The sequence below is a fragment of the Haliotis asinina genome, chromosome 2 (genome assembly GCF_037392515.1).
Source record: "Haliotis asinina isolate JCU_RB_2024 chromosome 2, JCU_Hal_asi_v2, whole genome shotgun sequence".
In the NCBI taxonomy this organism is placed as follows: Eukaryota; Metazoa; Mollusca; class Gastropoda; order Lepetellida; family Haliotidae; genus Haliotis; species Haliotis asinina.
The window spans coordinates 31,613,683-31,629,076 of record NC_090281.1 but is presented as its reverse complement, the minus strand read 5'-3'; the positions used below and the strand labels follow the sequence as shown (position 1 = coordinate 31,629,076).

At 39.4% G+C, this 15,394-nt stretch overlaps 1 protein-coding gene across 1 annotated transcript; it reads left to right on the top strand.

Annotated features, from left to right (window-relative positions):
* The first annotated feature begins 4,257 nt into the window (after positions 1 to 4,257).
* LOC137273598 (beta-microseminoprotein-like) lies at positions 4,258 to 9,426 on the top strand. Its single transcript, XM_067806354.1, has 4 exons — positions 4,258 to 4,349; positions 5,903 to 6,013; positions 8,144 to 8,264; positions 9,252 to 9,426. Exons 2-4 carry the CDS (start codon positions 5,926 to 5,928, stop codon positions 9,388 to 9,390), a joined length of 348 nt encoding a protein of 115 aa, XP_067662455.1. The 5' UTR covers positions 4,258 to 4,349; positions 5,903 to 5,925; the 3' UTR covers positions 9,391 to 9,426.
* Positions 9,427 to 15,394: the final 5,968 nt, after the last annotated feature.

The following is a 15,394-nucleotide window of genomic DNA, read 5'->3' as shown; positions in this document are numbered from 1 at the left end:
CTCCCCATTTAAGTAACATCACATCAAGTCAGTTTACTCATTGGAAGTTATATCTTCACAACTCAAGAGCTAAATGAAAGGGGCGATAACTCTAAACGACAAAGACGTTGAGTAAAGTTGAATACCACGGTATCTTGAAAATCCATGCGCGATGTCCACACCAAGGGCCGCTACACATAGTTGAGGGTGACAGACCTTGAAGATCCGGCGTAGAACAGGGCTTCAGCAACCCATGCTTGCAACAAAAGGCGACTGTGATTAAGAGAGGCAACTAGCAGTATTGGGTGGTCAGGCTCGCTGACTTGGTTGACACATGTCATCGGTTCCCAGTTAAGTTACGATCAATGCCCATGTTGTTGATTACTAGATTTTCTAGTCCAGATTATTTACAGATCGCCGCCATACAGCCGGAATATTGCTGAGTGCGACATAAAACTAAACTCTCACAATCACTTGAGGTGAGGGATCGTGTGACCATTTGCAGGAGCTCACTTAACTTTGCCCATGATGAATCCCAAAACTATATTTTCCGTCTCATCATTCTTCACCTTCTCATATTTTTCAATATTCAACCTGTCAGACACACATAACATGAACACTCGTTTCTCACATGAATGAGTTCACTCAGTGTTGAAGATTAGCTCACAAAGAACTGGACAATTGCCGTCAGGAATTAATTTTGAACGTGCACATTAACATTCAGCTACCTTAATATTGTATGCATTGTTGGCCAATCGACCGAGAACAGATGTTATTGAACGTACAAATATTTTATCCTCAGTCATTATTACCCCTAATATGCCAATAAAAAAATAAAGCAAAAACTATTCAGGATAAATTTCCATAAAAATGACTCTTCAGCAACCTGTGAGTGTGTGTTGTATGTATATGTTGCACCCAATTAGTGTATTGCAATTTACAATGCAGTGTGCCCACTTCATGCACATACAACGAAGTGTATGTGTTATGAAACCATATTTACTGAAGTCAAAAGGACAGAGCTATTTCACGAAGATCTGTGAAGCACTGTAAACCACAAATAAAACGGGGCATAAAAATGATGAGTCTGACAAATTGTACACTTTAATGCACAAAAATGCGATCAACCATTAGTAGTAGCCAAAAATTACTAAATGATGACCGTTGCACCCACGGTGAAAAGTATTTGAACACAACAATGTCAGGCCCCATACAGCAAGGCCGACACAGGACTTTCTCAACCACCGCAACATTGCATGTCTTTCTCTGGTCTGATCATTCACCAGATATGAACTCAAAAGAGATCATCTATGGGATCATAGTATGAGAAAGAAATTAGTTATCAACACACAAGCTGAACCGTGTCCTGAGGGGGAGTGCCAAAGGAAATCCAGCATACGTTTTCAGACGTCTGACTTCATCGATGAGACGAGGCCTAACGTCATGCGTTCAGACAAATAGGGGCCATACCCGTTACTGACACTAAACTTGTGTCTCAAATGAATGTGTATAAAATCTGACACTCGCGTATAAGCATTCATATATGATTGAAAACCAGCACGTTCTAACCCATGACTGTCCAACTATCGCGCTCACGTCGTGTTGTCAGAACATCCTTCATGATGACCCTAAATGATCGTCTGTAACCATTCTTCATTTCATATTAAACTTGTAATCAGCCTTGTGTGCTGTGTCGTTTTTATGGATCGCCAAACTCGACCTTTACCTTTTTGCCAATTAGTTTATACTGTATCCGGTCTCTCGAGCTAGTTTGTCAGAGTCCGACTCTCGGGCCCGGGGATAATTTTGTCAGGGTCTGAGCACCCGGAATCAGGGGCAGGATTTCAAAATGTTTGTGAGGTGATGACGGCAATTCCAGATTTCACGTACCAGTCACAAACATGTTGCCCAAAGCAACGCTGTTTGTGTTGATCAAGTTCCAGCTTGGGTATTGCAGGTATACATCGGGCGTGACACTGAGTGAGCTTGCACAACCGGTTGCACGGGTGACCTGGATTCAGTTTTTGAGAAGTTTTAAGCGTGCAACCTAAGATCTGTAATCTATTAAGATGGTCGACAAGAATTTGCCACTTTTGTTAACAGAAGAACATTAGAGGTAATATTGTCATAAATATAGTCATAAGACACCAACTCAAGTTCAATGTGCCATTATGTATTACCTTAAAATGTCGTAACGATGTTCATCCAGCCAATGAACATTAGTGGACGTCCAGTAGAGTCACGCTACATAATTATCTTTTGCTTTTCATTGCTCTGATTCAAAGTAATAGTTCTCATGGTAGATGCTGAAGAATATGATTATTTACCGCGGACAGCTAGTCTGCACACATACAAATCATGACTGAAAGACTAAGGGGAAATGAAGTGATACCATTACACGAGTACCAATGTGATAATAGATAAAGTGACCGAGATTCACCTATTGTGAGTGAGTGAGTTTGGTTTAACTCCGCTTTTAGCAATACTTCAGCAATATCACGGCGGGGACAAAGGACGTGGGCTTCACACAATGTACCCATGTGGGGAATCGAAACCGGGTCTTCGTCGTGACCAGTTAATGAGAACCACTAGGCTACCCTACCGCCCTCACCTTTTGTAAATCACAGACAATGTAGCATGCATGTACGCTAATAAAATGATACTGGACACATGGTGTTTTCGACCGGTTACTTCCAATGTGCTTGCTGTGGCATTGTTCTATTCTCTGCGCTGTTTAGAGAAACCAACCTAAAGGTGTTCATGAGATGTTTTTGAAATTGTGCATGAAGTTGCATTTGAAATTTTAAATAATACCAGTATGTGTGATGTTTTGTGTGAGAAAAACATGCAACATGCAGTGGCGGTGAGGTTATTTTATCCAGTGTAGTGGTTACAATGATTGTTGTTGGTTTGTTGCTTAACGCCGCACTCAGCAAGTTTAGCTATACGGCAACGGTCAGTAAATAATCGAGTCTGTTCCAGGCAATCCAGTGAACAACATCATGAACATCGATTTGTGCAGTTGGGATACAATGCCATCAACGAACTTCACAACGACCTGGACATCACCATCACTGGAGCCGACAAGGGAAGGCAGCTGTAGCAACGAATCAGCCTATTCAACAGCACCTTCAGTGACAGCAGCACCTAAATGGTTCTTAGCAAGGATCCTACGGCCAAACCCGAGCTGAAACTCCTGTGTTTTATAAAGTAGACGTAAAGGTGTTTTATTTCGTTTTAGAGAAAATATTATCTCACGTTATGGATCATGTGAAGACTCTCGTTTGTATCTTGACCTTGTCGTTCAGAAAGATCTCTGGCTTTGATGCACTGAAATTAATCAGGACTAGGGTTATTGAGAGCTCATCAGAACCAAATGGATCTGCTTCAAAACACAATAAAGGTTTGCGAGAGACGATGGCAGTGGAGAACGTGTTCTCACATCTTTCAGTGTGAATGAGTTTCGTTTTACACCGCTCTCAGCAATATTCCAGCAATATGGTGGCGGTAGTGAAATAATCAAATTGAGACCAGACAACCCAGTGATCATCAACAGAAGCATCGATCTATGCAACTGGAATACGATGACATGTGTCAACCAAGTCAGCAAGACTGACGACCCGATCCCGTTGGCCGCCTCTTACGACAAGATTGGGTTATTGAAAATCAATTCTAATCCGGATCTTCTACCTTTCATGAGTGATACCACTGGTGCTGGTCATGTTTGATGGTTATTTGTCTGTCTTTCTTAATCGGGGCGGTGGGGTAGATCCGGGCTCGACTCTCACATGGGCTCAATGTCTGAAGTCCATCTCGCCATGATATCGTTGGTATTTTGCTACACGCATCGTGAAACTAAATTCACTTACTTTTCCTTAATCAATTATGTATTCACCAACATGGACCTGAGCCTCGATAATCTTGGAGGCTGTTCTCCTCTTAAATTTCTCTGACAGACTGTACAGCGGTAGAGGTAGGAGCGCCGTCAATTAACAAGAACGTAAACACGATATCAGCTAGACAGGAGTTTTTGAGGGGCATTTAGACGAAGTTGGACGAACATGAGTACATGCCACTGTATGAATAACAACTTCTTATCATTCTTCACCCTGGCGCCTTCAATATTCACCTGCTGAAGGAGCGAACATGTATATATATTAAATTCAATTAAATTTAATTAAAAATAGAAAAAAAAACTAAAAGAAACCGAGTAATGCCTTGATAATTGTTCAGTGTCACATGCCAGCATGAATACGTACGTCAATACTCAATACTGTCACAATAGATGTTTATGTCCATTTACGCTGGTGGCATTTATAGTCAACTGTGCACTGTACTCACATGCAGTAAGAAGTGTATCTACTGAACAGGTAAGTTGCACTACGCATTGGATATCTTACAAATGTAGATACTTAGGGCTAAGCAGTACAAAATTTATTTTGTTGGTTGGATGGTTACACCCCATTCAGCATTACTAAAACAAAACTGAACAAGTTATAGTAATGTTAGTTCCCTGATTTTCATACCCATCTCGCCCAGCTTGACCCTCGATCCTGTTAGCCTTGTCAACTCTTAGTAACGACAAGGATTAATTGCTGGATTACTTCTAACACGGTTGTCACTGGTCGCTAATGATATATAACTCTTAAAGGTGGTGGTGGTCTCTAACCTGATGTTAAGTGTCTCCATGTTGTTCTGTCTTAAGATGCAGCTCAGTCTATTAAGGTGTCTGGGAACTTGTTACACTCACATTTGACATGTTTGTGTGTCAATGAAGGAGTTACAATCTATTTGGTCTTTTTTTGAATAACAAGATGGACTAAAATGTATTTACGAGATGTCAAAAAGTAGTAAGCCACTTGATGTCAAATGGTTGTAAAGTTTCCATTTTATTCTGAAGGGATCATTAACAAAGTCAGATCCAAAGTTTCCCATATGTGGGTAATATGGTTCACGAGATATGAACACCACATTGGGGTGTAACATTTGGCTCAAGCTCCTTCAGTGAACACGCTCTTTCAGTAAACACGAAGGGGGTAGTCACTTTAACAAGCGTTTGTAGTTTTAAATTGCATATCTAAGTTTGTCCAATCCAAAACTCACAAAACGTTTCTTGCATAGTTTGTTTCCGGAAGTTTGTGATGCATTTATTGCAGATTTTAAATAGTCAGACAACATGAGGATCCTGAGGTTGGAATGTATCAAAAGCAGTTTGCTTGAGGTTCACAGATAATATGTAGAAGAATAAAACATAAAAGTAGCTACATTTATATCTTTGTCCTGGTGAGGCTTACTCTTTTTGATACTCGTAAATGTGTTCATAGTCATACACTTGTTTGAAATTTTGCGTGTGTCAAGCAACTTTTACGTCAGTCTTTCAACCAGATACTAACCCCGCCCTTCATTTTCCCCTGATAACTGTCAACGAGTGAAGATAACATCACCAGGAACCACGTTCAAGAATTCTTCAATGATCACATACCCTTGATGATCCGTTATAGAATGGACCATGCTTGTGGTAAGAGGCGACTAATTGGTCACATGTCACATGTCACATGTCATCGTATCCCAGTTGTGTAGATCAATACTCATGGTGTTGATCACTGGAAACTGAGATCCAGATTCAATTATTTATAGAACGCCGCCATATAGCTGGAATATTGTAGAGGCCTGCAACACTAAAGTCACTCACTCACTGTAACGAACACTGCAGTGGTTAACGAAGTCCACTTGGTTCTACTTGCATCTGTGTTACGGTTGTTACTGTTCTTACATCTTTTAGAAAGATCCAATCGCTAATACATTATGCACGTGCTAGTGCGGCGTAAAACTAAAGTCACTTACTAACTACAATGACCAAACACTGAAGTGTTGGACGAGATCCGATTGGTTCTACTTGCATTTGCTGTTACTGTTCTTTCAGAAAGACCTACTCGCCAATACGTCATGTATCTGCAAGTATTCACTCTTCTTTTCCTGGTCACCAGTGCCTTAGGATTTATTAGTCGTGGTAGCATTGAAAAGGAAACAAACAGTAAGTTTTCTGTCTGAGTTTCTCACTGCACTCCTATTGTTAATATATTCTAGGACACAGTTACTAAAACTGCCAATAAAACTGCAAAAAGACGCTTTTTCAGTGAAAACGTGTAGGAGAGCTCAATGGTAATACTTTGTAGCAGAAATTATTTGTGTCGAAATTATGTGTATATATTTTGAAATTTGCCGATTTTCATCTTTGCTTCAAATATATTCTCGTAATTTCTCCTTTGTTGTCATTACTTTAGAAAATTTAGAAAGTTGAATTGTTTATAATAAATCCAATTATTTTCTAGATATTTAAAGTACTGTTATTTCTTGTCTCGTTTTTTCGGGGAGCACCAGCACTTTTCATCTCTACAGTAGCCATATGGCTGTTTGAACTTTGTCTTCAGAAGTCAAGTAGATACTAGTTTGGAATTCATACACGAGATAAAACTGCTGTCACGCAACGAGCGGTGGAAAAGAACTCAACAGCCATTTCATTAAGAGTGACTTAATACATACAACGTCCACATTTCCACAAGGTTGATACTGCGAATAGCGAATGGGGCACTCTCTGTAGTATATATTCTTTTCCTTAGTGGATACTGCTTCATGAAACCCCACGCTTTGACATTTTGGTGTTTTACCTGTGAAGATCCGGGTTAGAATTGATCTTTAGGAAGCCACGGTAATAGTGAAAGGCGAGTAATGTGATCGGTGGTAAGGCTCGCTGATGTATAGAGATGACACTAGTCATTGTATCCAAACTGCAAAGATCGATGCTCATGCTGTCAGTCACTTGGTTGTCTGGTCCAGACTCATTTATTTCGCCACATAGCTGGAATATTGCTGAGTGTAGCGTAAACCAACATATGAGTTTGATGTTCAAACAACTGATTTCCTGATCACTGATATTTCTACAAAAGATTGTATAATAAACTCAGATCAAGCAATGACAAAGGCAGATGTAATTTACTGGTATTTGAACCAGTTGTGGATCAACAGAGACACGACGAGTCTCTCACCCAAGGATAATGCAGGTCCGGAACTGCAGGGTATACGTACATCTCTGAACAAATGGGGTGGAATGCACGGATTGGGCAGATACGTTCATCTTTTGTGAATACCTGGTATCATTGCTTCATATCAGTGATTCAAAACATGTGCCAGTAGGATATTCGTAAACTTAATATGGACACAGCCTTTTATCCGAGATTTCGTAGATTTTACGAGGGCTTTCATTTTATTGCAATTCCGGTGACCTTTGGCAAGCTCAAGGTCAGAAGAGGCACGCTTAGAAGGATTTAACCCGGAACTAAAACCACGAACTGACTTTGCTCAGCGAGGAATTTCTCTTTGTACGCTATGGGTTCCTCTGCTTATCTACTCTGCTTATGTCAGATATGCCTGGTTTGGGAAAATACTGCATCATTCGGTTCAAGTAATGTGTCATACGTCTAATGATTCTGCGCAGGTGTTTGTCATATCTTGTGACTTTTTTTGACACGTCCTCAGATTAACTTCTTTCTGGAAATCGAGTCTGTACCAGCCAATCCAGCGATCAAACAGCATGAGCACAGTTAGAATACGAAGACATGTGTCAACCATGTCTGTGAGCCTGACCACCCGATTCCGTTAATCGCCTCTTACGACAAGCATGGTTTCCTGGAGATCAGTTCTTAACCTTCTTATTCTTCTCGGGGAGGTAAGGCTTAGGCAAATACACATATGAGGACACGCTGGACATATTTGGTTCCAAGCCGTCCAGCGGAATTTCTGTTCTTAGATATGTGTGACAGTTGGTTTCAGTATCATTTACAAAAAGGGAATCATATACATGAGGATATTTATACATTAAACCCCCGTTCCTCTCATCCAAAACAACCCTCACGTCACCACAAATCCGCCAAACCATCCAAACCAGCTGGACTTCTTCAAGAGTTATCGATGAAATGCTGATGTTTTGCAATAAAATCGTATTGTTTTCATGCCGAGGCTCCCAAAGCAATGGAAGTTTTAGATTCACTGTAATATATTAAAACAATAACCCGTGTTTCATGAAAATAAAAACTAGGTCATACTGAAGATTAAATTGAGAAAATTCAGTGAAATGAATCATGTAATACTTCATTTTTCCTTTCAGAATGGGGAACAGAGACTTCATTCTGTACCTACAAAGGTATTAAGTTCCTGCCCGGATCGTCCTGGAAAACAACGGAATGCATGGACTGTTCGTGCTCAGAGTATGGACTCTACTGCCAAGGGTAGGTGGAGATTCCTGTCAAGGGTTGGTACTAAACACCGTGGGGACTCCTTTGTTCTCTCTCTCTCTCTCTCTCTCTCTCTCTCTGTGTGTGTGTATGTATGGATGGATGGATGCATGAATGCATGCATGCATGCATGTGGGGACGTTTTTGTTGGGTAACTGGAAACTCTTTAGCCAGAGGTCTGTAGATGCCTCTGTTGGGAGTCTTCTGTCATGCATAGGTGGAAATGACAGTGGAGAATAACACTTCTATGCGCAACCTGCTGTTCTTTAGAGTGAGTGAGTTTAGTTTTACGCCGCACTCAGCAATATTCCAGCTATGTGGCGGCGGTCTGTAAATAATCGAGTCTGGACCAAACAATCCAGTGATCAACAACATGAGCACCGATCTGCGCCATTGGGAACGATGACATGCGTCACCCAAGTCAGAGAGCCTGACCACCCGATCCCGTTAGTCGCCTCTTACGCTGTTCTTTAGACTCTGGACACGTTTCTCCTTCTTCGACAAAATACATCCCGAACACAAACGCACTTCGCAGTTCTGAATTCTCTGGGATGTTTATACCATCTACTGTCATTGTGGAAAATGCACAAATAACGAAATCTCGCCTTTTTTCATACACAACTAAATCAAGGCCCCATTTTTGTTCGTTTATAGAGTAGTGAAATTTAAATATCGAACATGGAAAAAAATATTAAGGTACTTTGCGTGTGTGTGTATTTGTATGATAATGAATGAATAACAAGTACGTTAAGTGATACCTCATAAAATGGTTATGTTTTAAAATCAACAGTTTGATGACAGATGTCAAATGATTTCCATTATTATCACAATGATTTTGATTTGAAATGTTAATATTAGTATCAAGCATAATCAGATATCATTGCACATCGTCAATTTAACTTGAGATGGACAGTGTCTTATGGGTGTTGTACGGGTTTCCAGTTTCAATTTTCAAGACATGCAGCAACATTTTGTTTGTAGATTTGGTTATGCGGCGGGGGTATTTGGGGCACCAGAGGGCTGCAAGGTTGTCAATGATGCCTGCCAGGCTAGGGTGGTCGATAAGGAAGATGAATTGCAGGACTGTGCACCACCAGAGCTGCAAATCGTTCAAGATTAATGTACTCCTGAAGTGGATAAACGTCAAGTAACCCTGTCTGTGTCCTTCTTTGACGATGGCGATGTTGGGTATAGCAAACATTTTGGGTGCGTGTGGGGTTGGGGCTAACTCCATGTGATATTCTTGGGTGGTTTGATGGAAGTTTGTGAAAGGGTCAGATGTTGAAAATCCACCATCATATCATCAAGGTTCGCAGGGCGCGCAAACCTTTAAGAATGCTGTTATTGTTTGTTGTTTAATGCTGCACTCAGCAATATTACAGCACCGACCAATTTGGCACCGGGCTGTAAATACTCGAGTCTGGACAAGACAATCCAGTGGTCATCGGCATAAGCATCAATCCACGCATTTGGGAAATAATGACATGTGTCACCCAAGACAGCGAACCCGAACACCAGAATCAATTAGTGGCCTCTTTCGAACGGGATGGGTTAATGAAGACCAACTATAACCCATATCTGTACAGGTATTTATGATAGATATTAAGAAGTATTTTATATACGCAGTGATTCAGTGATCCCAAATTCTGGGAAATGATCTTCCGTCCGTATGTTTCACATCTACATACTGTTATGGTTAAACATTTGCCGTGACAAAAGGTGTAAGAAATCCCCGCAGAACCGGCCAAATATAACATTGAGAAGTTTGATATTTTCAATATATACTCAACAGAGGTTTCATGTACAATACTACTGAGTCAAATCCAAAGTAATGGGTCACAAAAACTCACCAAAATCTTGGTGCGAGAGTTAGAAACAGTTATGAAGAATGTAACACAGCGAGCTGTCATGCAGCGGTTATGAAGATCAAGCGTTGACTGAGAGGCAGATACATACTCCAGTAGTCTGTATATTTCCGTGTCTGACAACACGGAAACCAGCCTTTACATACAGAGTCAATAATTCCTGAAAGTTCGAGCACTTACGGCCGTCGCCATCAACGTGGAATCTACTAGCAGTCTCCCGGAAGTACACACAAATAATCAAAACATACACTCAAGAGGAGGTAACTCTAAAGCACTTCCTGAAAGCCTGCTGCCAAAATACTAAAATTACTGACCATTTATGATACGTAATGTGACCCATAATAATTATCATTAAAAACACCAAACGTTGTGACCCAATAATAATTGTTATTTAATTAATTATTCAATTTACAGAAAATACACTCTCGTAGCAATACAATCAGGACATGCTAGATATTAACATTTTGCTAAAAGGGGTAAAAGCATTGTGTCAGAGTATGAATTATGCCCTCAACGGGACCATAGCATTGTTACATTTGAACCATCAAGTCAACTATAAATGTATGAATGGAATCGTTGTCATGTGAATGCTTGTTTGGAAACGTCCACTTCGGCCGGATGACGTAGTTGGTATGTTATGTGTCGTAGTTGGTATGTCTTGTGTCGTAGTTGGTATGTCATTGAAGATAGGGATAAGAATCAAATGCCACTGATCAATCGGACTGGGTCATTGGAGAAAACGGTGGAGTTATGTGGACAGACCTTATGCCATGACACAACAAACAAAGAAACCAAATATTCATTCCCCAGTCGGTATTTTGACGCACTGACATCCATGAATGTGGGTATCAGAAAATAAATGCTATGTGCGACAGGATTAGAAACGATCATCCCTGTCTATGATTCCATCTTGTTCCATTGGCACAATGTGTAACGCCTATTTCTGATGTCCCCAGTCGTGATATTGCTGGAATATGGATAAAAGCGGTGTAAATTCTTTCTCCCTCACTCATACTAAACAATAGCGATGACACCAGGTGTTCGCGTTAAGAGTTACCTGTAAAAGGGTCATCGTAAACATTACTATTATGACACGTCACTCACATACGTCGATTCCACGAACTGAGACCTTCATACCACACAATCATTAACGGATTGTTATGTTAATTCCTCTTTTACAACTCTTTAATTTTCAACCTGCTGCAGGCTTTTAAACAGTTTTTCTCTTTCCCGAAAAAAAAATAACTCAATGATTGACAATTACTCGCCTGTGGGCTTGACAAGTGTTAGAGTGGTGGAATAATTATTGAATATCGTTACATTTGCCACGGATGAGACAAAGGTTTTGGTCTTTCTATTGGACGGTCATCAACGTGACACTGGTAATCGTTCAGCTTAATAATGTATGAACTGCTTCCGTGTCGATTAGAAACAACGATTAATCATGTAAACTGAATGGTTTCTGTATCTCATTGTTGATCATAATATGTAAACAAAATAAAGTCAACATCATTATCTGTTCCATAGAAATACTCAAGTGGGATGCCCGCTTTGTCTCATGCAGGATTGCCCAAAAGCATATGAACTAGTTTTAAGTGGTTAGTGTAGACCCCCTCGTTATTCTAGAGAAATCTGATTTCTATATTTTCAAGCTTTATAAGCCATAGAAAATATGTTACCAGTAACGCAAGAATTATGTTGAATTGTAGAAAGTAATACATCTATCAAATTTCCAAAGCAAATGAATAAAGGTCTGTGTTTTGAAGAAAACAAAGCTTCATGTACCATGATGTGTTAAGAAATAGTCTATATATCAGACAATATTTTTTCACTTAACATAACATACGTTTCAGACAAATTCAGGACGTGGGGATATTTTCACTGAAGAAATTCAGCATACCGTATGATGTATTTGTTAGTAGTTTGGTTCTGTGATAGAAAATCGACTACTGAAACACTAGATGGTGATGCCAAGCAACTGAACAAATATTTGTTTTCTTCACAACCATTTATTATGTGTCTCATGTTGCTAAGGACAAATGCGCTCTAACGTATCTGTTCTGAAACCAGTGAAAGTTTCAGTCTCGACAAATCACCACAAACTAAAACAGCTGCAAGGAGCTAGCATAATAATTTTAGAAATAAGAAATCAGCTTTTAATTTACCTTAAAACTACTGGACGAACTTCATGTTTGTTACTTTGCACGTGAAAAGTACGATGCAAAGTTATTCTGAACTTTCACCGGATAACACGAAGGGCCTTCTGGAGTGACCTACTGGATTGGTTTTCATTACACAAAGAATGTCCTTAATAGGAACCAAAACTTCATCGGGTTTATCAGATCATTTGAATTGTTTCTGACTTTGATTTGGTGGGCTGACACGAAACATTCATTAACTTACAGCGTACCACTAGTCATCATGCACGACCGTATAATAAATGACTTTACATCTGATACCTGTCTTGGATTGAAAGAACTGAGCATTCAGTGATGGCCCCAGGAGCTGGAAGATTCTCATTTACAGATCGCCAAAGCTCCAGTCATGGGAACCTCAGATTGATTTTGTACGTTACGATTGCAGATGACATTTTGTCTCTGACAATCAGAAAGCTTAGCAAACGATATATACATAAACTAACATCGAGGGTACCTCATCCCATGTCCCCATCGAAACGAGTGGACAACGTATTTTTATTTCTCCGAACACCTCAATGTTAATTTTGAACGGCTTGAAGCATGGGTATCGGATCATACACTTCAGCCAACCTGTGGAAATCAGACGATTCGAATCTTGCATCTGGCTGTTTTCTTTTCCCGTAGGTATTGTTTTTGTAAAGTCGCCACGGTGTAATACCCCTCTCAATGTTCATAGGCACCACTGAAACGCTTTGCCAAAATCTATTTATTTGGAATGCAAAGAAACTATTTTCGTAGCCATGGCTAGATTTTGCAGATGATACCAGAAAAACAGATTTACAATTATCTCCCTCCCATCGGCATGTATTCGCAAAACATCGTTAATTTACTTTCAGAATGCGTGATTCAATGTTGTTGGAGATAACGAAGTACTACTACACAGTACCTAATGAGTTGCCATTGGCAGCGGGGTAAATTGAATATACTATAAGTGCGCTTAGCCAATCAGAAGATGACATATATAAGGATATTGCCTTAGACATGCTTGTTTGTTAATTTATTTAAAGGTATACCATTCTCTGTTTATACTGATGCACAGAAAAACTAATAAACAGATATATTACAAGGAGAATGGCCGGAAAGTATTTTTTTAATAATTTCTATTTAATCTGCAAACATCCATGCCAAACTACAAGGCAAAGGGCAGTCAGAAGCCAGTAAGCCAGAAAGGAACTTCGAAAACTCAAAATTTAAACTCGCTGGCCCGTGGGCACGCCCATGGGCGAGAATGTTTAATTTAGTCCAGAATAAATGTTTTGGGGGTTGTAAATGAATGAAAAAATGTTAGTAAGTATCATAAGACAAATTTCACCTTGTTGTGACTTGCCTCCACTAACTGACACCCATGGGTGAAGAACATACTGGCTCATGGACGAGAATATTAACTTTCACTGAAAATACATGTTTTTTCCATGCTTTGCAGTTTTTAAATAAATGAAAGTATATTTATTAGTGTCGTGATACGAAATTAAGATTATTTTGACTTACTTCTGCTAATTTAGAGTGATTTTTATAAAACCTGAGAATATTTACTTTTACTCAAAATACATCTGTTTCCATGTCCTTTTACTCCAAAAACATCTTTTCTAATGTTTTGGAGGTTGTACATGAATGAAAGTACATTTATGAGTATCATGACAGAAATTTCAACTCATTTTGACTTAATTCCGCTAATTGAGAGCGATTTAAAAATGTTTTTCGCCCATGGGCGAGAATATTTACTTTCACTCAAAATACATTTTTTCCATGTTTTGCAGGTGGTAACTGAATGCAAGTACATTTCTGCAACTCATTTTAACTTAACTCTGCTAATTTAGACCCATTTAAAAAAATCACGCCCATGGGAGAAAAACATTTGGCCCATGGGCGAGAATATTTCCTTTTACTCCAAATACATCTTTTCCAATGTTTTGGAGGATTTAAATGAATGAAAGTGCCATTATGGGTATCATGACACAAATTTCAACTGATTTTGACTTACTTTAGCGAATTCAGCACGATGTTTAAAAAATATGCCAGAATAATTACTTTTACCCAAAATACATCTTGTCCTGTGTTTTGGAGGTTGTAAATGAATGAGGATATATCTATTAGTATCATGGCACAAAATTCAACTCATTTTGATTTAATTCCGCTAATTTTTAACTAGTACAAGAATCTGGACTTCCACTCAAAAAACTCAAAGGTTGTAAATGAATGAAAGTGTGTTTATACCGAACATATTTTCATTTGCTTGTTTTCTTTATTTTGCAAACATGTGGTTTAAAAATAGATTAAAATTGTAATGACAAATAATCTCAGTTTAATTTAGTGAGTTTAGTTTTATGTCGCACTCAACAATGTTAGAGCAATATGGCGGCGGTTTATAGATAATCGAGTTTGGATCAGACAATCCAGTGGTCAACAGCAGGAGCATCGATTTGCACAATTGGGAACCGATGACATGTGTCAAACAAGTCAGCGAGTCTGACTACCCGATTCCGTTAATCGCCTCTTACGAGAAGCATAGTCGCCTTTTGTGGCAAGCATGGGTTGCTGAAGCCCTGTTCTTCACGGGTCCTGAACACCGAGCTTTACTTCCAGCAAATTATACAGTACACGTAGAACACTAAGCCTTGAGAGTCTTTTGAATTTAGGTATTCTATAAATATAACAAATTTCAAGCTAAATCTATGATGTTGAAGTTATTTGTGAAAGCCCTTATGAAGAGTGACCGAACTCCAGTGACTATGCTGGGACACATTGATAAACAATGTTGTGAGATCTGTAAACAGTATTGGAATATGTCTTTTCAATCCCACTGACATTCGCCAAATGTACCTACCCAGTAGTTTTAAGTGTGCCTACCCAGTTTAGCATGTTTCGTTTTAATATCATGGTCTCTATTTTTAGTAATTCCCATTTTGGCTTTTTTCTTTTTCGAGTTTTTATGGGGTATTCTCCTATTTGTCAGACCAGAAATAATCAGGGATAGGTCACAGGGATAGGTCACTCGCTTGTCTGTACCATTTGTACTAATTCGCCATGCTCCAACGCACACAGGGGCTTGGTTCGTTTCCAA

Excerpts from the sequence above, each read along its gene's own strand:
- LOC137273598 (XM_067806354.1), top strand. The coding sequence starts at position 5,926 with ATGTATCTGCAAGTATTCACTCTTCTTTTCCTGGTCACCAGTGCCTTA. Across the intron at positions 6,014-8,143 it reads CATTGAAAAGGAAACAAACA|AATGGGGAACAGAGACTTCA; the intron begins GTAAGTTTTCTG and ends TTTTCCTTTCAG. Across the intron at positions 8,265-9,251 it reads TATGGACTCTACTGCCAAGG|ATTTGGTTATGCGGCGGGGG; the intron begins GTAGGTGGAGAT and ends TTTTGTTTGTAG.